This window comes from Lissotriton vulgaris, chromosome 10, assembly GCF_964263255.1.
Source record: "Lissotriton vulgaris chromosome 10, aLisVul1.2, whole genome shotgun sequence".
Lineage (NCBI taxonomy): Eukaryota > Metazoa > Chordata > Amphibia > Caudata > Salamandridae > Lissotriton > Lissotriton vulgaris.
In genome coordinates this window covers 663,251,409-663,272,570 of record NC_141698.1, presented here as the reverse complement: position 1 = coordinate 663,272,570, position 21,162 = coordinate 663,251,409, and the positions used below count along the sequence as shown (strand labels likewise).

The window sequence follows — 21,162 nt, the reverse complement described above, 5'->3', positions numbered from 1 at the left end:
GACCTGCACTACACTTCCCCGGACAGAGGGAAGGAATGCTTTCAGTGCAAGTCGGATCGCCCGAAGCTCCAAAAAGGTTGATATGGAGCCGGGACTCCACCGGAGACCAGAGGCCTCTGATCTCCGCCTCTCCCAAGTGGCCGCCCCATTCCAGGAGGGACGCATCAGTCACCACTGTGTGTATTCCGGTTGGGAAAGGGAGAAGGATCTGCCATTGACCCAATCGCGATTTGTGAGCCACAAGCGCAATTGTCGTGCAGTGCCCTCTGAGATCTGGACATGATCGGACAAGTTGCCCTGATGCTGTGCCACTGGAACTTCAGGTCCCACTGCAGAGCCTGCATATGCCATCTGGCATCTTGCACTAGCAGGATGCAGAGGGCCAACAGGCCCAGGAGCCTGAGGGTCATCCTGACTGAAACCCGAGATAGAGGCTGAAAGATCAGAATCATCGCCTGAATATCCCAGACTCGCTGCTCAGGATGATTAACTCGAAACTGCATCGATGCCCAGAACCGCTCCGATGAAGGGGAGCTTCTGAGAGGGACTCGGGTGCGACTTCGGCACGTTGATGGAGAACGAGCACGACCAGACGAAAAAAATAAGCAACACCGCGGGAGGAAGGACTGGGCAACAAGCAATGAGGCGGTGGGATGGAGAAAAAACAAGTACCTCAAACCAATTGCGACCAGCCGAAGGACACAAATTAAAGTATGAATTCAGTACTTGGTCAAGGTTCTCTATCAAAGGGACAACACAAAGAAGAAAGGACCTTTGAGTGTTTAAGACATAACAGGTCACCGGGAAGCAAAAGTGCACATACGCTGCCTGCAGGCTCAATCTAAAAAAAAGCAATGGGGAAAGGAGTGCAAGCAGTAAGGCACACATGGGAAAGCAATGGTGAGAAGGGACTGACAAGGAGGGACACAATAAAAAAAGAAGATTCCTCCAATGCCCCAGAGCGAGAACTGCACGTTTTGCTTTAGCGCCACTCGCAAGAGGGTGATGAGTCGTCTGTGACATAACCCACTAAATACTTGAACCTGTCGGGAAAGCCATAATCTGAGCGGTTCCAGATCTTGTGCACAAGCGCATTAATTATTGTGGTGCTTAAAATACTTGAACGCAGATCAAAAGCAGTAAATTACATGTAAATGTCAACATCCCATAAAGCACCAACAGGAAGTGTAAACAACCACAAAAAAAACAAGTGAGAGGGGTGGGGGAGTGCACGCGCGAGCTAAACAGCAACTGTTTGCTCTTTTACAAAGCACACACTCGTGCTTGTGGCGCGCCTCTGCGCACTCCCGCAAGCTGTATGCCGCCACGAGTAAGAGTACGTGCTTGGAAAAAGAGTTGTACGACGGCTAAAGGTCTCCTATGCTGCGCACCTAAAAAGGACACTTATTTTATATATATTTATACACCAAGAACCTCGCAATTGGGTAAATACTTTGAGATATCACGGTATTGGAAGTGTACAGAAATAGACTTGCATTGGGAGCTGATATTACGTTTTTTCAGTATAAAGAATTACATTGGCACTTGTTTCGTTTAAAGCTGTACCCAACGGAAAAGAAACATATGCTGCATACAGGTACTTAAAAACGACTTTGGGCCTGTTCTTAATGACTTGAGGTAAGCATGGGGAAATGTCCAAGGCAGCTTCTACAGGTCACCCCAGGTGGCTCCAGGGCATCCAGGTGCAGAGGTGCTTTTCTGGGTCGGGTATCCCGTTAAAGTCAATGGGGAACGGTCCGGCTACACAGAGGCAGCAAGCAGGGACTGGGGCCCATTCCAGGTGAACCCCCAGGGAGAGTTCTTGAGATGCTCAGGTATGTAGGGAATTGCTGGCCCACCGGAACACAGGCTGGTCGGTTCAGCTGCAGTAGTTATTTCTCTAGCGGGGTTCCGCAGCAGGAGGCACAGTCAGTTTGAAGGTGGCCTGCGAAAACACACTACGGGTGGGAACAGGGGGCCAGTCCGACCAAACCAAAAGGAGGGCTCAGCTCTTGAGGGTCTCAGCATCGTTGCACCACTTCTTCCCAGGATGTGAGGCTTGGTGAAGTGGCGCTTCTTTTTCAGGTTTTTGCGGTCCAAGCCGCTTGCGGTTCCTGCTGTCTGGTAAGAGAGGCTGCAGGTGGGGTCTGTGGGGCCAATCCTTGCATCAGAGGCATTATTGCTTCATGGCAACTCGGGCTGGGGGGCTCATGTGCAGTGCAGCATCGATCGTCAAGGTTGTGCTGTGTTAGACCCCAGGCCCCCTGCACCGTGTCTTGGAGTCCTCGAGAGGGCTAAGTGTCTGCCTTCTGGAATTTCACACTTTTTAGCAGGTCCTTTACCGGGATACTGGAGGTGGAGTTTGTAGACGCTCCCTCTCTTTTAAAAAAACCTGATTCGCCAAAGAGCCGTTGCTTGGCTTTCGGTTTCCTGGAACCGGTCTCCACGCCCCTTCCTGGAATTCAGTGTGTGCTCCTCTCTCCGTATTCTGTGCCCCCCGATTCTTTTAGGATTCTCCATTCCAGCAGTCTGCCTTCCGCATGAAGGTGTTTGGTGCCGGCTCGTCTTTTCCTGTCACTTCGCAGGTGAGTTCCGCGATTCAGAGTTGTGCTTTTGTCAGTTTCCTGTAATCGCGGCCACGCTCTTCGGCCTATTTAAGAGGGGGCCGCGTTTGTTTATGTCGGCTTTGTTGGATACCTTGTAACCGTGTTTAGACTCGATATGGGGTGCGCGTTCCCCTTCATTATTTGTGTAAAGCTTTAAGAGGAATAGTGGAACGCTCTTTAAGCAAATGTCTGTCTGCTAATTGATTTAGTCACTCCAGCGATTGGCTTGATTATTGATGGTTGGGTGCTTGTTAGCCCTTTGACCTGCGCTCTAATCATTTTGAGCATAGAGCACTTTTTTACCAGTTCTGTGAAGAGGTTTAACAGAGCCTTGTAGTTTCCTTCTTGGGAATTTCTCTCATATTCCTTTCTAACTACTTGCTTTAGGCTAAGGATCCTTTTTCCCTGCTTTGATATTGCCACTGCATATAGTACCTTCACTGCTGATCTTTGGAAACCCTTTTTTTTGGCACCAGGAGATGTCCAGCCGGTAAGGGATAGTGTGTCTTGTACAAGGCTAGCACCAAGTATATTTATATATAGGTTGTCAAGGGAGGGGAGATAAAATTCTAACGGTCATTTTATTATCTTCACTGTGGGTTCGCCTCTTCTCTGGTCATTCGAGGGAATCAGCTGGGGATTGAAGTATTTGACCCTGGCTTCTAATCCCCACATCTCCAAGAGTTCGTCTGCGGTGTGAGAGTAATCTGCATCGTCTCACCCATAGACGTACTTTAGGAGTGTGAGGAATATCTCGTCGCTCCTGTGAATTATTATTATTATTATTATTCTGAGTTTTGTATAGCGCCTGGTTACCAATAGGCATCCCAGCGCTTCCAGAACATAACACTGCTGAACAGAATGAAAAGATTAGACGGAAAACAAGAAAGTTTTTAAAAGTTTACGGAAGCGAAGCAGACTAGCTTCCGAACGAAGTTGTAGGGGCAATGAGTTCCACAGGGAGGCCACATTTATTGAGAACCTTCTGCCACCCGTTCTAGCCTTTTTCACCCTGCCAACCTGGAGAAGATGTTGATGGTCAGAGCGGAGGGAATGGGAGGCCTTGTAAGGCTGGACCATCTCCTCAAGAATGGGAGGGCCTGCCCCGTGCAGAACTTTATGGGCAATACAAAGGGACTTGAATTTCACCCTGTCCCTTACGGAAAGCCAGTGCAATGCCCTCACCGCCGGGCGGGCAGATTGACGCCTGGGGAGACCCGTCAAAAGCCTGGCAGCCGCGTTCTGCACTTGCTGCAGTTTATTCAGGGTGGATTCGGGCGCGCCCAGGAATAGCGCATTGCTGAAATCCAGCCGCGAGATGATAAGTCCCTGAATGAGAAGCCTTCGAGTAGCTACTGGGAGCAGAGGCAGAATCTTCTGGGCTGATCGGAGCAGGCCAAAGCACACGCCAGCAGTCTTTTTGGCATGAGTTTTAAACGATAGATCCTGCTCCAGCCAGACACCCAGGCTCTTGATCTCCTGCTTGGGGGGGGTACCGGTACCAGACAGTCTGGCCAGCTGCTGGGGGACAGAGATGGAGAAGAGTTCCCCAGCAGCATCAACTCCGTCTTGGAGCCATTTAACTTTAGGGCTGAGCTGCACATCCACGTGTAGATCTTCTCAAGACACGTGTGCAGCCTGTCGGGATGGTGCGCAGACTGGGAAAGGCCTACCACCAGCTGAGTATCATCAGCGTAACTGATATTAATACCCAGCGGCAGTACCACACTCTCCAGGGGGGCCATGTAAACGTTGAATAAGGTAGGGCTCAATGAAGAGCCGTGTGGCACACCACACTGGAGAGGGGTTGAAGATGATTTTTCATGGACTTCCCACACCTCAAATGTACGACCTTCCAAAAAGGAAGCGAACCATTTGAGGGCCAGACCCGTGACCCCCACCCCCGACAGCCGTTGGAGAAGCACCTGATGGTCCACGGTGTCGAAAGCAGCACTGAGGTCCAGGAGGATCACTGCCACTGATCCCCCCCCGAATCCAGTATGCTCCTTGCATTCTCCACGACCGCCAGCAGGGCGGTGTCAGTCCCCTGACCGGGACGAAAACCCGTTTGGGAATCGCCCAGGAGGGAATTGGCTTCCAAGAAGTCCGAGAGGCGCCTATTCACCAGCTTCTCGGCCACCTTACTAATGCCCGGCAGCAAGGAAATAGGCCGAAAGTTGGCAAGGTCGGCGGGATCGAGATTAGGCTTTTTCAAAAGGGCCTTAACCACTGCCCCTTTCCAACTAGGGGGAACTACCCCTTGGGCGAGGGACAGATTTATCAAGTCCGTCACAGGGCCGCCGATTGTAGAAGACACCTGTTTGAGATATTTGATCGGTGCTGGGTCTTTCGGGGAGCCACTCTTCATAAACCTCAGAACCGCCAGGACTTCCTCCATCGTGACCGGACCTAGAGAGGCCAGCTCCGCCGAGTGTATCTTAGGTGGAGAGCTGGAATTATCCTCCAAAGAGGTGACCTCATCTAGCCGGGGAAGGGAAGCCAGTATATTGTCAATTTTGTTTTTGAAAAACGAGGCCAGTTCTGCGCATTTTTTGCGAGGGTCCTCGTGAAGAACCTGAGGTACGGGGGCATGCAGTAGCTCTTTAATGACCCTGAAAGACTCTTTAGAAGAGTTGGACGCAGAGCCTATGCGCTCTTCAAAGAATCCAGCTTTAGCCACTCGAATAGCGGATTTATACCTGCTCAGGGCCGCACGATATTCTTTACGACTCGCCTCACTCCACTCTCTCCTCCAGGACCGCTCTAGCCTCTTACATCCCTTCCTCAGGGTTCTTAATTCCAACGAATACCAAGGTGCGGAGCCCACTCTCTTCCCTCTCGTAAGTTGTTTCTTTTTGGGTAGGAGAGTGTCCAGAGAGTCTACGAGCCAGGTATGTAGATTTTCGTCAGCGACTATCGGGTCGACTCCCTGAGGGGGCTGCGTAGCCTCCAGGTGTGCCGCCCAAATGTCAACTGGGAGCCTCGACCAGGCTCTCTCCAGGGTGTGAACTCTTGGAACCACCACGACAGGACTGTCAAATTGCCAAGTCGCGGACACCAAATAATGGTCTGTCCAAGGCAGGGCAAGAGCCAAAGAAGGAGTAAGATGGTCCAAGTTGGAGAGTATGGGATCGAGTAGATGGCCCTTCTCATGGGTCACACCTGAGTTGACTAAGTTGATTCCAAACGATTTAAGGTCGTCGAGCAAGTCAACTCCCGCAGCGTTGGTAGGATCATCAAGATGGATATTAAGATCCCCGAGAACGACAAAGTTGGCAGTTGAAGAGGCAAGAAGAGCAGTAACTTCTAAAAGAGAGTTAGGGAAGCTGCCCAGAGGTCCGGGAGGGCGGTAGATCAACAAGCCTACTAGAGATACTGTGGGTGATACCTGAAGGGAGAATTGTAAGCTCTCACAATCAGTCACCCCTCCATTCTGGATCTTGCAAGCGAGCGTGTCTCTGTAAAGAACAGCAATTCCTCCTCCCCTCCCTTTTGGTCTGTCAAGGTGAAGTATATGAAAGCCCGGGGGGAGTGCTCTGACCATATCAGGGCCAGAGCTAGGGGAGAGCCAGGTCTCAGTGAGGAACAGTACATCAAGCTCATGGTCCAGAATAAGAGAATTAATTTCAATGGCATGGCTCGGCAGGGACCGGCAGTTTAGTAAGGCCATGGAAAGAACAGATTTCACCGCCACAGAATTATGGCCGGAAGGACAGGCTCTACATGGTAGAAATGGAATAGTTCCCGCCTATGCAAAGCTACAGATAGTAGGGTGGGGCGGACGCAAGGCGATGAGAGCGTCCCTCCCATAGTGGAGGCTGGTGATAGAAGGCGCCAAGGAATCGAGCATAGTGGCAGGCCCTGGGCCCGTCTGGGCTCGGACGGGTGCAGACGGGCAGGACTCTGGCACGACTCCGGCGCGTCCGCTGATCGGACGCGCCGAATTGAGCTTGGAAAAGATATCGCAGGTTAGTGGTAACGGCAACACGCTGGCAAAGGCTCTTGTGTCGGTTGTTTTGTTGCCTGCAACAGTGCAGGGAAGCAGCACCTCTGCATCAAGAGAGATGTTGCTGGCCAGTTAAAGTCATGGGTGACTCCTCTGCAGCTTTTGGAGGTGACACCGCTCTCTGGACGAGCCAGGTCCTGCCAATTGTCAGGAACAGCAGGCAGGGATAGTGGAAAGTCAGTTGCTGCTCCTCAGTTCTCGTGTTATGGTCTCCTTGCCCTTTCTTCTTCAGGCAAATAGAACGGATTTTCTGGTGTCAGGGGGTCACGTAAATACCCAGGGGCGTTAAGTGTGGCGAAGTGTAGTAGCCAAATGGGCTACTTACCCCTGGGCTTACTACACCACCTAGATGACCACTACCTGTGAGGAGTGGGCGTCACTCTGTCCCAGAGATCCTAATTTCCCAACAACCAAGATGGTGAAATTCTAATTTTCGTATTCACTACAGGTATCCCACCCTAGGGTTGTGACTAACTTGGAGGTGCAACAGGCCTCCTTGCATAGCTATTTCCTGCCTGTCCTAGTGCCAAATGGGCTTCAGGCAGTGGTTGGCATCTCCCAGGTCTAGGGGAAACCAGGGTCCCATATCAAAGACAGTAGGGCTGGGAAACTCGTTTTGACCAGTGCCCAGTACATACCTTAACATGTTGTTCCTGCTCACTTGCAATATCAAGCAATGGATCTAGACATTACAGGGGCAAATCTGTTCATGCAGATATTGTCCTCATATGCTATAATGCACCCAGCCATAGGGCTCCAAGGCCAGCGGTAGGGGTGATTTACGTTAAGCCAATGCAATGTCTTTGGCATTGCACACAGCAGTGTGCCATGTCATGTTTTCAAACCTGGTTTGCACTGTCACACAACCTGCAATGGCAATCTGTGTGTGGGCCCCTTAGGGTGGCACAATATATGCTGCAGCCTTTAGGACCCCTCTTTAGTGCCCATGCCCTAGGTTCCTGGGTACCATTTACTAATGACTTACAAGGGGTGCTAAAGTCCATAGCCAATTGCGAAACAGACATCACTTTAAGGGGGGTTTGGCACTTGCTGGGCTTGAACGCTCCAGCATTAAAGGATGTCACTAGATGGCCGACAGTGACGGAAATCCCCATAAGGTCCAGCTGGTTTTACAGCTTCAGAACCCCTTGGCACATGATAGGTAACACACCCATGCCATCCCGTTTCTTGCAGTACAGCATGGTAGTTGTATTGTCAGACAGGACTTCAACAGGACTGCCCTTGATGAAAGGCATGGAGAGAAATCAGGGCGACACAAAACTCCAGCAGACTGATGAGCTGCCTCGGCTTCAGCAGAACTTTGTTCAAGTGGTCCCCCCAGCAGTTGATTTAAGAGTCATTGCTGTGAGCTTTGTATGCATAGGGAGAACAACCAGTAAGGTTGGAACCCTTCATCCACCATAATTGGTCTTGTGCCACCTCATCCAAAGCAAGGATGCTGCCAGAGAGGACCTCCTAGTGTTGAGCCCATTGAATACGGACGTTCTACTGGAGAGTTAGCACGTGCCAATGAGCATGGGGTACCTAATAAAATAAAACTAGGCCTTAAGATGAAGAAGCCTCAGAAACATCCAGGCTTTAACACAGAACCAAGCCAGATCATATCTTGAATGCCCTGTTTTCACTGCAGTGGCAGAAAGGGCTTGAACACCATGAGGTCCAGAATAGCCCAATAAAAGAAATTCTTTGTACTGGTAGAAGACAGGTCTTTGGCTCACTGATGGAGATCCTAGGAAAAAGGTGCAAGATGGTCATCCACAAATGTCGTACTGTGACTAGCTCGATTACAAAAGACAGCCATCATGGTACGAGAAGACATGCCCTCACAATCTCAGAGGATGGGCCACAGCCATCAATTTAGTAAAGATATTGGAGGCACAGAGCCCTGCTTCAGGTAATTCTCAAACTTCATAACTGGGGACATGGGAGTTAGGGGCAGGAAGGTATAGGAAGATTATCTGGCGGTCCAGCTGTCTCCAGAGACTTAAAGCTTCCAGGCACATGACCCAGTACCCTACTCAGCCCTGCTTGCTGCAGAACTCTATGGCACTGTTGTCTGTTAGAACCTGCACATGCCTCCCCTTGATAGTAGGCAGTAAAGCAGTCAGGGTGAGACAAATGGCCTAGAACTCCATTAGGCTGATGTGGAGTCCACAACTTCCAGGTGACCCAACCCCACCCCCCCCCCCCCTCACCCCGCCCTAGTGCTGATGCTTCTGTTACCACGGTCAGCAGTGGGTGGGGGGGAGGGGGCTCAGGCCGAGTAGCCTGAAATAGGACAGATTGTGATCGGCCAGCTACTATTACAAATCATGTCTCATATCCTTTGTGACATCAATAGTGGCAGCCTTGATGCAGGGCCCCCTGGGACTTAAGTTTGCATTGCAGGGAGCAGGATCTACACCAAGACCTTCGTGGCTTCTTGAGTTCCACATTATACAACTTCACCTCCCGATCTTCAATCACCTTCAAGCAAATTGATCACACAACTGGGAATCGTTGTCAGAAGCCCAGGCACCAAAGGCCCACCGTGTGATGGCCTGTGACAGACATCGGCTTTCTGCAGTCGCTGCACGTCTTGAAACGTACCGTTTTAGTTGAGAACATCATTCTCTAGCACATTGAGGAAAAGCTTTGGGGATGTTGGAAGACCAACTGTTAGGAGTACAACTCCGGATTCACTTTAGAAGGCGCAGAAAGAAAGAAACAGATGTCACATGGCTCGAAAATTCTGAAAAATGGTACTAGTCCTGCAGGTCTAGTACCTTGGAAAATCCCCTTGACCTAACTATAACCTACTTGACCTCTGTCTCTAAAAACGGAGCAAAAGTGACAAGATAACAAGATTTAAATGCATCTTTATTGCGCATTCCCTTTGTGAGCAATAAAAATACCTCTAAATCTTGTTATATTGTCACTTTTGCTTCGTTTTCAAAGACAGAGGCCAAAAGTTAGTTGGTCTTCCTACTCGCCAGAAAGGGCAAATAGGACAAAAAAATAGCTCGTCCTAATCAATTCTCCCTCGCAAATGCGAACAGGCGAGTGGATTTGTCGAGCCCTGTGTCAGTATGTAAAATTGGAGCTTATATGCCGCACCATTCCATCACTTCTGGAGCTGTATGGAGTCAGCCTGGAGCCGCACAGTTCAACCTGTCAACATGAAGGAACATTGCTACAAAATTCTACAGATCCAGTCTGGCACCTCAGTGAAATTTTATCAGCCTGCTATGCAAGAATTTTTTAGCAAAGTCAGTTAATACTGTTTTGAGACACATACTTAGGTTGAAAACAATAAACATACTCCATTTGTATACTACATACAAGGATCATTCAAGTTAGAGCTGAGACAGTCTGCTATGTGTTTATATGCCCTTAGCAGGCATTGCGTTCGTGGTTTAAGAAAAGATCCAAACAATCTCCAGCCAGGCACTCAGAGTAGCAACAGGCAATGAGAAACTCCAAAGAGAAAAGGGAAGAACAGTACTGGTACAGCGGGCAGCATGGGGAGCGGCCTCAATAAAATTAAGTCCCATAAAAAGAAGCAGAGTTGTGATGGGAAATTTCCTCACACAGGTGTTTTAGAAATCTGATAAATTGGCCTCAAAGAAGAGTGGCGGTTGGAGAGCATACACAGGACTGGCGACTATGCAAAACTATAACAGTTCTGTGTTAACAAAAAACCTGCATTAAGAACAAGTTTGAGACAACATTAAGTCGCTGGGTGAGCCTTGATTGATAAATAAAAAAATTAAAAAAAGGTGGGGGCTATTAATAATCTAGGCTTTTCAGAAGAGCCAATGGTTGATCAATGGGTAGAATTTATCAGAGGGTAAGGGATGACATAGTTGGCTCATCTTGGTCCATGGCGACCCAGCAATTCAACTACCTGTGTTTCGAAGTGATCAATCCAATCACATTATGGGAAAGCAGCAGTGGAGTCATACTCCATGACAAGAGATGTTCCCCTCGATTCCCAACTACAAGTTCTCACTATTTCGATTCACTTGATGAGTTAAGACAAATGCACCCTGAATTGGCCTCCCAAGATAGCCAAAATGTGGCAGACTGCAGAGGAAGGGACAAGCTAGACTTTTCCATCAAGGATTGTTGACATCCATACCCTAATGCCATCTGTCCCTCCAATACACCATACCAATATTTTGCATAAAACCTTTGCATCCATGTGAAACCCCATTTGAAAACTGGCAAGAGAAGGTCAGTATTCCAAGGTTCTGAAAATTAAAAGAAAGAAACAGTCTGTGGAGAAAGACTTTCAAGTAACTACACTTACCATCTGATAAAACTTCATATGCTTCTGCCACTTGTTTAAACTTCCGTTCTGCTTCATCCTTGTTGTCAGGATTTTTATCAGGATGCCACTTTAACGCCAATTTACGATATCTGAAAAGGCCATTAAAATAGAGTACTGTAAGAAACTGGGTTATTAGTCTGGGGGACAGGGTAATAATCACAATGCTTGTTAGATTGAATCCTTAAAGTCACTAAACTATCCTGAGCTTAACCCCCTGGTAGCCTTGGGGCAGTAGATTAAATTAGGGCAATGTGTAAAGCATTTATGAAGTACCAAAACAGAAACCTAGTCATAACCCAACAGAATAAAAATCCCAAACCCAATTAGAAAAACAGAGTACATTTTAATAAATAAAACACCACCAAACGTACAAACTTGTAGTAAGGGAGACCAGACATATTGATTTTGAAAGTTCTAAATAAAAGAGCGCCAAGAAAAGCATTAAACATCAACTGGTTTTGGTAGACCAGGACCAAGGTGTGATTTGAGGCCGAGCGCGATGGAGTGGTCTTTGTGAAGCCATTGGTTTTTAGCAGTAAAACTCAGAGAAAGAACAAATTTAATTTTGTGCTCAAAGACGTCCTCCCACAAGCTAGATACATTTGGTGCCTTTGCCCGGTCAGGATTTGTAGGTTTGCTCTTAGTAACATGTTTCTAGCCAAAAGGGCTCCACAAGGATGGATACCTTCTTCCGCGGGGTCCTGCAAAATCCGATTTACTGTTGTAGAGAAGCTCAGAGAAGGAGAAACTTGAATCTTCGGCCTGCTGCAACACACCTCAGTCTTATTGGAATGGCAGGTTCTCTTCCAGGGGATCCTCATCAATAGTCATAAGCATTAGAATATTCCCGCCCATGTGCTGGACCCCGGAAACACTATATTATATGTGCCCCACATATATATACATATATATATATAAATAATATATATATAAATAATATATATATAAAAAACAAGCAATAGCAGCCAAATCACATCAGAGCTGAAATATGCTGTGAAGAATTTCCACCATACATGAATAATAAGCATTAGAAACATGAGAAACAACACCAAAGATTGTTTAGAAATTGTTTTAATGCTCAGAAAGCAGTAGAAATTCTCATAACTCACTGGAAGCATAGGAAGCTCCCAGGCTGCATTGCAAACACACAGTCTAAAAAGACCGAAAAGCTAACCTGTAGCTGAATAGCAAAAAACTGACACTGTGCCTTTAAGGCACTCATGACCCCCTGTATCCCATCATGCCCCAGGGGTGACAGTTAGGTCAGTTGTTCTTTCCGGCTCCTTCAGTGAAGGACCCTGGTTACACAGCTCCACTATTTTTCTGGTTTTTGACAGAAAAATTGCTTCTTTTTGTCAACTTTTGCTCTTACTTCGACGTCTTACATCTAGTCAAGTAAGATACTGCTTGTTTTCAGCAGTTTGGTGAGCATTTTCCTCTGAAAATGCCTTCACTCTTTGATAAATGCCCTTCTTGTGGCAACAAGAAGGCAAAATCAGACGGCCACGACGTCTGTATCCTTTGCCTGCCTGACGAACATGATCCAGGCACCTGTCCTCATTGTGAGAACCTGTCAGGAAGAACTCTCAAGGACAGGGAGAGAATTCGAATTTATGGCCTGGCTCACAGAGCTTCAAGAGGGAGATCTCCAGTGAAGAAGGGCTTCAAGAAGACTCATACCTCTTCAAAAAAGAAGTCTTCATACCCTTCAACTTCAGCGTCGAGCTCAGCGCTGAGAAAAGATCCACAGGTGGAGTTTTCCTCTTCGAAACTACCGTCGTCGGCGGGCTCGCCGTCGAGAAGAAGACCAGGTACGTCGACGACGTCGAAAGAACCAGCTCCGTCGTCAAAATCCCCTCCGCCGTCGTCAACCGGCGTCGAGGAAGGCTACTCCGCCGCCGTCAACCGGGCGACGGTCGGCGTCGAGATCCATTTCCCCTCCGCCGTCGTCAACCAGGCGACGACCGGCATCGAGGGAGGTCACTTCGCCGTCGTCAACCATGCGACGACGGGCGTCGAGAAGTGTGACCCCTCCGCCGTCGTCCAAGAAGCGGCGATCGGCGTCGAGGACAGAGACCCCTCCGCCGTCGACAGTGACTCTACGATCGGCGTCAAGGACACAGTCTCCGTCAGTGCAGCAGCAGCGTTCGGCGTCGAGGGTGCCCAATACCCCTCCGCCGTCGACGCACAGGCATTCGACGTCGAGGCAGCGATCTCCGTCGACGGCTGGCCATCGCCGTTCGACGTCGAGGCAGAAAGCTCCGTCTACGACAGGACATCGTCGTTCGACGTCGAGGCAGAGGTTCCCGTCGGCGGCCGGACACCGCCGTTCGACATCGAAGCAGAGGGCTCCGTCGACGGCTACTCATCGCCGCTCGACGTCGAGAGACTACAGAACCTCTCATGGACATTAGAGGTCGAGATTGTTTGATCCTCCGACTCCTCGTAGGCGTTCGACTGCGAGAAAAGAACGCTCGACGTCGAGACACTCTGATACGATCATGGTGACAGAATCTGCTTCTCACCATTCATCTTATCGGTCCTCTGGCTCCTCTACTGAGCATTCAAGAAGCCCTATACACAGAACTCCTGAGCGTCGTCCACATCCTTCGGCGGGGCGCATCAGGCTATCACCTAGATGGTACAGATCCTTGGACCATTGGCGAGACGCTGGGCCTACCAAGCGTATGCAGGAGTATACCAGCCCAGACCACAGGTCTCCTCTCCAAGACCTGGTGGAGGAAATGGACAAGCGTAGCCCTCCCAGGCGCACATCCCCTGTGACGCTACCCACCAAAGCGCCAAGAAGAACCCGTTCTCCTACAAGGGAACCTAGACTGGAAGGTCGGAGAGGGTCTCGATCCCCTACAAGGGAACCTAGACTGGAAGGTCGGAAAAGGTCTCGATCTCCTCGGGGCAGATCTCGCGTGCGATTGCCAGCCAGATCCCCCAGGGCATCCCGATCTCCTAGAAGGGAACATTGGACAAGAGACCTGATCAGATCTCGCTCCCCTAGACGGGAAGAGCGTTCAAGGAGGTCGCGGGAGCGAAGACTTCGTACTCACCGTAGACATAGGCGTACTCCGTCTACTTCCTCAACCTCTTCTACCAGATCGTCCAAGAGGGACTACTCCCCGACTTTGACGGACAGTCCAACGTCAAGGTCCTCCCCAGTGGATGATATTGGCACGTATCTGGATGTACTGCAAAGAGGTGCGCTTAAACTGAACATCGAAATGTCTGTCCCTCAAGTAACAACGTCATTTTTGAAACCTTACACAAGAAGGCCATCTCCAGACCTCTGCTGCCTTTGGTTCCGGGGATTATGGACCCTGTCAAGGAGGTTTTCCTAACCCCAGCAGCAATCAGAGCAGTCCCGGCACGCATTCAGAAGAAGTACAAACCGGCGGCTTCTGACCCGGTGTTTCTGAAATCTGACCCTCCAGCAGACTCTGTCATCGTTGCAGCGGCGAGGAAGACACATGCGGTTGCTGGTTCCTCTTCAGTCCCGCCAGATAAGGACAGCAAAACCCAAGACTCCTGGGGTCGGAAGGTTTGCAACTCTGCTGCTTCCACTTTTAAGGTCGCCAGTGCAGCTGCGCTCCTGGGTCGGTATGACAGAGCCTTATGGGACTCGATGGAAAGATTCAAAGCCAAGCTACCGAAAGAGGACCAGCAAGACTTTGAAGAAACTGTTACGGAGGGGTGTCTGGTGGCAAACCAGATGATAAGCACGGCCGCGGATGGGGCGGTGCTTTCGGCTCATTCCTATTCCCATGGAGTTTGTGCCAGAAGATCGGCCTGGTTGCGCCTTACAGGTCTAAAACCGGATGCTCAGCATCGGATTCTAAATCTCCCCTTTTCGGGTTCCGCTCTCTTCGGTGAACATGCGGACGAAGAGATGACCCGAATGAAGACTGAGCTGGACACGGTGAAGGCGGTCGGCTTGGAGAAGAAAAAGGAATTCAAGCGCCGCTTCAAGACCAACAGGGGGAGAGGGGCTCAACAGAGCGTTCAAACCCCTCAGTGGTCCGAACAAAACTCAACGGAAACCCCAGTTTCGTGGCAAGCCCAGCAGAGGAAGGGGAGGTCACCAACAGTCCTCCAACACCACGAGAGGAGGAAAAGCCTGAACAGTGGCTTCCTCTGACGCCGTTGCCCACTCCAGTGGGAGGAAGTGCTTCACAACACCTGGCAGAGTGGGTCAGCATCACAAGAGATCAGTGGGTGCTGAATATACTGCGCAATGGATACAGGATACGTTTCCATGCTCTTCCAAAGAGCGTCCCTCCGAAGAGCTCTTGCCCGCACCAACTAAGCTTGCTCCGACGAGAGGTAAAAATCCTGCTGCAAAAAAGAGCGATAGAGGAAGTTCCTCTCGCTCTAAGAGGAAAAGGAGTTTACTCCAGATATTTCCTTGTCCCCAAAAAAGATCAGGAGGACAAGTTCAGACCCATACTCGACCTACGACTCCTAAACAAGGTTATCGTCAAGGAAAAGTTCCGCATGTTAGCGCTTCACCAGATATGTCCTCATCTGCAAGCCGGAGATTGGATGTGTTCGGTGGATCTGCAAGATGCGTACTTTCACATCCCGATTGCGCAACAACATCGCAAGTACCTAAGGTTTGTTGTGGGAAACAAACACTACCAGTACAAGGTGTTACCCTTCGGTCTCAAGTCCGCACCACGAGTCTTCACCAAATGCATGGCAGTGGTGGCGGCTTTTCTGCACAAGGGTCTCTTCATTTACCCATACCTGGACGACTGGCTCCTAAAGGGTCCATCTCCGGTACGGGTAACGCAAGATCTGCAACTGTGCCTGCACCAGCTTCACAGGCTCGGCCTCCATGTGAACCTGGAGAAGTCAGTCCAGCGGCCTACGCAATCCATCCACTACCTAGGCTCCGTTCTGGACACAAGCGTTGCAAAAGCGTTTCCTTCGGAGGAGAGACTTTCTTTTTATGAACCAGAAATGTGGGATTCTGCTAGAGTCTCGGCCTCCAACAGCACGACAAGTAGCGTCTCTACTGGGTTCCATGGCGCCCTGCATCTTTCTCATCCCAAACGCCAGGCTGAGAATGCGTCCTCTACAACAGGCTCTGGAGGATCAGTGGGACCAGGCGACAGGACGTTGGGAGGACCGAATCCATCTTTCCCAGGCGACAAAAGAGTCCATCAGATGGTGGACTCGAAGACACAATGTGATGGTGGGAGTGCCGTTTCACCAACCCATTCCGTCCCAATCTATAGTGACAGATGCCTCCCTGCAAGGCTGGGGAGCACACATGGGTCCGCTTCAGATTCAAGGCCAGTGGTCTGCGCAGGAGCAGACATACCACATCAACATGCTGGAACTCAGAGCGGTATTCCTGGCTCTCAAAGCTTTCCTGCCAGCGATCACATCCAACTCAGTCCTGGTTCAGACGGACAATACGACAACCATGTTCTATCTGAACAAGCAAGGAGGCACAAAATCTCGCCCACTGTCTCGAGAGGCTCAGGCAATATGGCATTGGCTTCTCTCTCGAGGTCTCACAGTAGTGGCGGTGCATCTTCCGGGCGAGTTGAACGTCAAAGCAGACGCACCCAGCAGGCACTTCGAAGATCAGCCAGACTGGGTGCTAAGCGACAAAGTAGTAGAAGAGCTTTTTCGTTGCTGGGGACGTCCATCCATAGACTTGTTTGCAGACGACGAAAACACCAAGTGCCACGCCTTCGCGTCCAGGTTCCACAGGCCAGGGACGCAGGGGAACGCTCTTCTGTTGGATTGGGCAGGGATGTTCGCATACGCGTTTCCTCCCCTGGCTCTGATTCCGAGAGTGGTTTCCAAGCTCCTCAGGACGAACATGGAAATGATCCGGATTGCTCCAGACTGGCCTCGGCAGTGGTGGTATCCGGACCTTCTACATCTATCTGTGTGTCCACACAAACGACTCCCTTGCAGACCGGACCTGTTGAGCAAAATGAACGGGAGGATAATGCATCCCAACCTCCCATCATTGAACCTAACAGCATGGCTCCTGAGGTCCTGCAATACGGACATTTGAACCTGCCTCCAGAATGCATGAACATTTTAAAGGAGGCTAAGAGACCTTCCACGAGAGCATCCTATGCCTTCAAGTGGAAAAGGTTTTACTTGTGGTGTAGGGATCATCATTTGGATCCGATTAAGGGGCAGGAGGACGTCATCTTACCATACCTCCTTTCCCTCGCAACAGCTGGTTTAAAGTACGCTTCAATTAGAGTGCATTTGTCAGCTATTGTGGCTTACAGAAAGTCACCTGACCAGGTGTCTTTCTTTCAGGTTCCAGTGGTCAAGGATTTCCTCCAGGGATTGAAGAAAGTGTATCCCCCTGTGCGAAATCCTTCTCCTCCGTGGGAATTAAACCTAGTTCTATCAAGGTTGATGTCTCCACCTTTCGAGCCCATCCACAAGGCTTCCTTACAACATCTCTCTTGGAAGGCAGCTTTTTTGGTGGCAATTACCTCTGCGCGCAGAGTCAGTGAGATACAAGCGCTCTGTGCAAAGGAACCTTATACTGTATTCCACCATAACAGAGTAGTCCTAAGGGCTCACCCATCCTTCTTGCCTAAGGTCATCTCTGATTTTCATATAAATCAGTCTATTTCCCTCCCTTCCTTTTTTCCAAATCCTACGACCCCGGCCGAGCGGTCACTTCACTCCTTAGATCTTAAAAGAGTGCTTAAGTTTTATTTGGAAAAGACTAAAGGGATTAGGAAAACGGACCAACTGTTTGTGAACTATGGTTCAATGAGAACTGGCTTTCCAGCAGCAAAGAGGTCCATTTCCAGGTGGATTGTCTCTTGCATTAAGTTGGCCAAACCTTTGTTGATGTCTCCAAAAGCGCATTCCACTAGAGGGAAGGCGGCTACAGTGGCTTTCTTGCATGACGTTCCCATGTCGGAAATATGCAAGGCTGCAACCTGGAAATCAGTGCATACCTTTACGAGGCATTACTGCCTCGATTCTGATTCCAGGACCGATACTCAAGTAGGGCAAGCCTCCTTGAGGAATCTGTTTGGGTAGTCTGTTGTCTACTCAGACTTATTAATGAGATTTCTGTCTTATCTTTCCTTTGCCCGCAGGGATGAGGAGAGGCTCGCTATTCTATTCTAATGCTTATGACTATTGATGAGGATCCCCTGGAAGAGAAGGATTAGTTACTTACCTGTAATCCTAGTTCTCTTCCAGGGGTATCCTCATCAAAGTCATAAGCAACCCTCCCGCCTCCCCGGGCAAAGGATACCCTTTATTAAGGAGATATTGTTAACCTGTTTATTATTGGGTTTGTTTTTCAGTCTCCGAAAAGAACAACTGACCTAACTGTCACCCCTGGGGCATGATGGGATACAGGGGGTCATGAGTGCCTTAAAGGCACAGTGTCAGTTTTTTGCTATTCGGCTACACGTTAGCTTTTCAGTTTTTTTAGACTGTGTGTTTGCAATGCAGCCTGGGAGCTTCCTATGCTTCCAGTGAGTTATGAGAATTTCTACTGCTTTCTGAGCATTAAAACAATTTCTAAACAATCTTTGGTGTTGTTTCTCATGTTTCTAATGCTTATTATTCATGTATGGTGGAAATTCTTCACAGCATATTTCAGCTCTGGTTTGATTTGGCTGCTATTGCTTGTTTTTTATATATATATATATATATATATATATATATATATATATATATATATATATATATATATATATATATATATATATATATATATATATATATATATATATATATATATATATATATATATATATATATATATATATATATATATATATATATATATATATATATATATATATGGGGCACATATAATATAGTGTTTCCGGGGTCCCGCACATGGGCGGGAATATTCTAATGCTTATGACACCCCTGGAAGAGAACTAGGATTACAGGTAAGTAACTAATCCTTTGTCCCAGTGTTCCACTGGTCTTGAACGTGAAAAGGTTTCTGCATCCCAAGTTTTCAGGAGTGGAGGTAGAAGTCCATCCAGATGCAGCCAAGGCTTCCAGGTCCTCAGGAAAAGAACTTGGGAGACAGAACTTACTCCAGCAGAGGGCAACAGAAGGGTCGAGGGTAGGACCAGTTGGTACTGGTAAGTAGTAGGAAAGGCCTTTACTAAGCTTGCAAAAGAGGTAGGCCTTATGTCCCTTCGAGCCCACTTCTTTGTCTAGGTAAAAACGGGAGCAGATCCACTCCCTCAGGTATCCTCCCAGGTCACAGACAGTAGGTCCAGTCCTTTCCAGTTTTTTCACGGGTCCAGCAGTATTCTGAATAAGGCGGCAGGGGATACAACATTTATTCCTGGCACAAGCCTATGCGTGGGGGAGGGGGGGGGGGGGGGAGGGCTAACTAATGGGATAAAAGTTTCCAGGGTTTACCCTATCCACTTTCATGCTAGTTCCTGTATGCCCTACTTCAAACAATTCCACGGTGGTCCTCTCTACTTAACTCCAAGGATTGGCAAGGGTAATGCGGCTACTCAGAACATGTTCTGGGGCAGCTCCCCTCTCACTGGGATTGCTGCCTACCTGGCATGGGGAAACAAATGTTTTATCTGGCATCTGCCCAAGATGGGGGAGGCCACTGAAGTAAATTAAGTTCCTGGGCAAAGCTCAAATGGTCATCCTTTCAGAGGAACAAAAACACCTCAATACACACGTTTTTGGTCTGGGAGCAGTTGTTACTCCTCATTTTGGATTGGAGGATAATGCAGATTAGCCTCCAGAGTCTTTAGGCAGAGAAAAGGTAACTTTCTACAATAGGGCCATGTTTTAAAAGCTAGGAGCGGGGAAGTGGGGGGTCGGGGAAGAGGCCTTTTACTATTGGTTAGCATGGGTAAAGAGCACAGAGTTCTACAGCCTGCGAAAAACAGATCGGGCAAAAGCTCTGGGCAAGAAAGTGTGCTTTCTTTTTGAAAAATGCAGCCAACAAAATGTTTGCTGTACTAAATTCCCTTCTTCCAATATTTCTTTTAACAAGTACGTTGAGGAAAAAAAACAAGATTTGTTCCAGAATATACATCCTGAAAGTGTCTTTGCAGCTGATCTTTACACTATTTAGGAAACAAGAGCCAGCAACAGTATGAACAAGATCATGCTGCCTAAATTGATGGTGCTTAAGCCACCAGGAAAGTATCGTGAACTTATAGCAATAAGGAGTACTTATCTTGAGCTGTTCAGAGCACTTCTACAGTCTTCTGCTACCACTTTGGTGGTCATGAATGCATGCAAACAATTTGCGCCGGACCACCCTGTCGCAAGAATGTCTTCCTTCTCAGGTATGGGGAACGGGAGGGCAAACTAAAGTCTGATACCATAGCTGCCAAGTACAATCTCATTCCCCTCCATATCTGGACATACATTAATTGCTTAATCATGTTCAATATCCTTTTTTTTTTTTAAAGCATTTTTTTACAAAAGCGTCATCAGAAAACAATGGAAACTAAGAGCTAAAAACAATATTCTCAGGTTAAAAATATAGTACATGTTAAAAATGAATTTCAATATACACATTTGGGAAAAATAAGTAAAGAGCTAAGCACAAAAGGAAAAGGGATTAGGGGAAGAAAAGGGCACAATTGAGAATTAGAAAGAGCAACTTACGCCTTTTTAATATCTTCTTGTGATGAATGTCTATTAACTCCTAGAACGTCATAATATTCAACCATGGTGGAATCTGTGTTCAAACAGCAGCAGAGTCCTAGAAATATAACAATAATATGACTACCAATCCGGAACAGATTCCTGGAAATATAAACTTTTATACAGGTCCAGTTAGCATGAAATAAATACCTCCATGGTTTAAAAAAGGTTAAGTAGTCTTGCATCTTCCCTGTACTTAACTTGCTGGTGGGAGATTTTTTTTCTGTGAACTCTTACAACTGGTCCAATCATATCCCATAACATACATGGAAAAAAGCACACAAGACCAGATGGACCATAATGCTATAAGAAACTGTCTGTGGAGGTTGTTAATTTTTTTTTTTTAAACAAGCATTAAGAATTGCCTAATGTGCACCCTGGTGAACCATACTTGAAAGAATGATTTAGCAAAACATTAAGTGTTTAGGAGATACACTGCCCCTCCTTTGCCACGAGTGAGCCACCAAGCTCCGTCGGTGTAGTCAACTTTTGCCAGTTTAATTTATTTTTGACAGGTGGTTTCATTTAAAATGTACAAGCTTTAT

The 21,162-nt window shown here is 48.2% G+C and overlaps 1 protein-coding gene across 2 annotated transcripts in view; it reads right to left on the bottom strand.

The window, feature by feature from the left end:
- Window positions 1-21,162, bottom strand: part of DNAJB6 (DnaJ heat shock protein family (Hsp40) member B6) — a 510,499-nt gene that overhangs the window by 435,997 nt on the left and 53,340 nt on the right. For both annotated transcript variants that reach the window (XM_086941496.1, XM_086941497.1), the window contains exons 2-3: window positions 20,579-20,675; window positions 10,925-11,034 (exon numbers count right to left, since the gene is read on the bottom strand). In XM_086941496.1, the coding sequence (XP_086797622.1) occupies window positions 10,925-11,034; window positions 20,579-20,643 (175 nt within the window). In that variant the 5' untranslated portion in view covers window positions 20,644-20,675. The remainder of the gene's footprint in view (window positions 1-10,924; window positions 11,035-20,578; window positions 20,676-21,162) is intronic.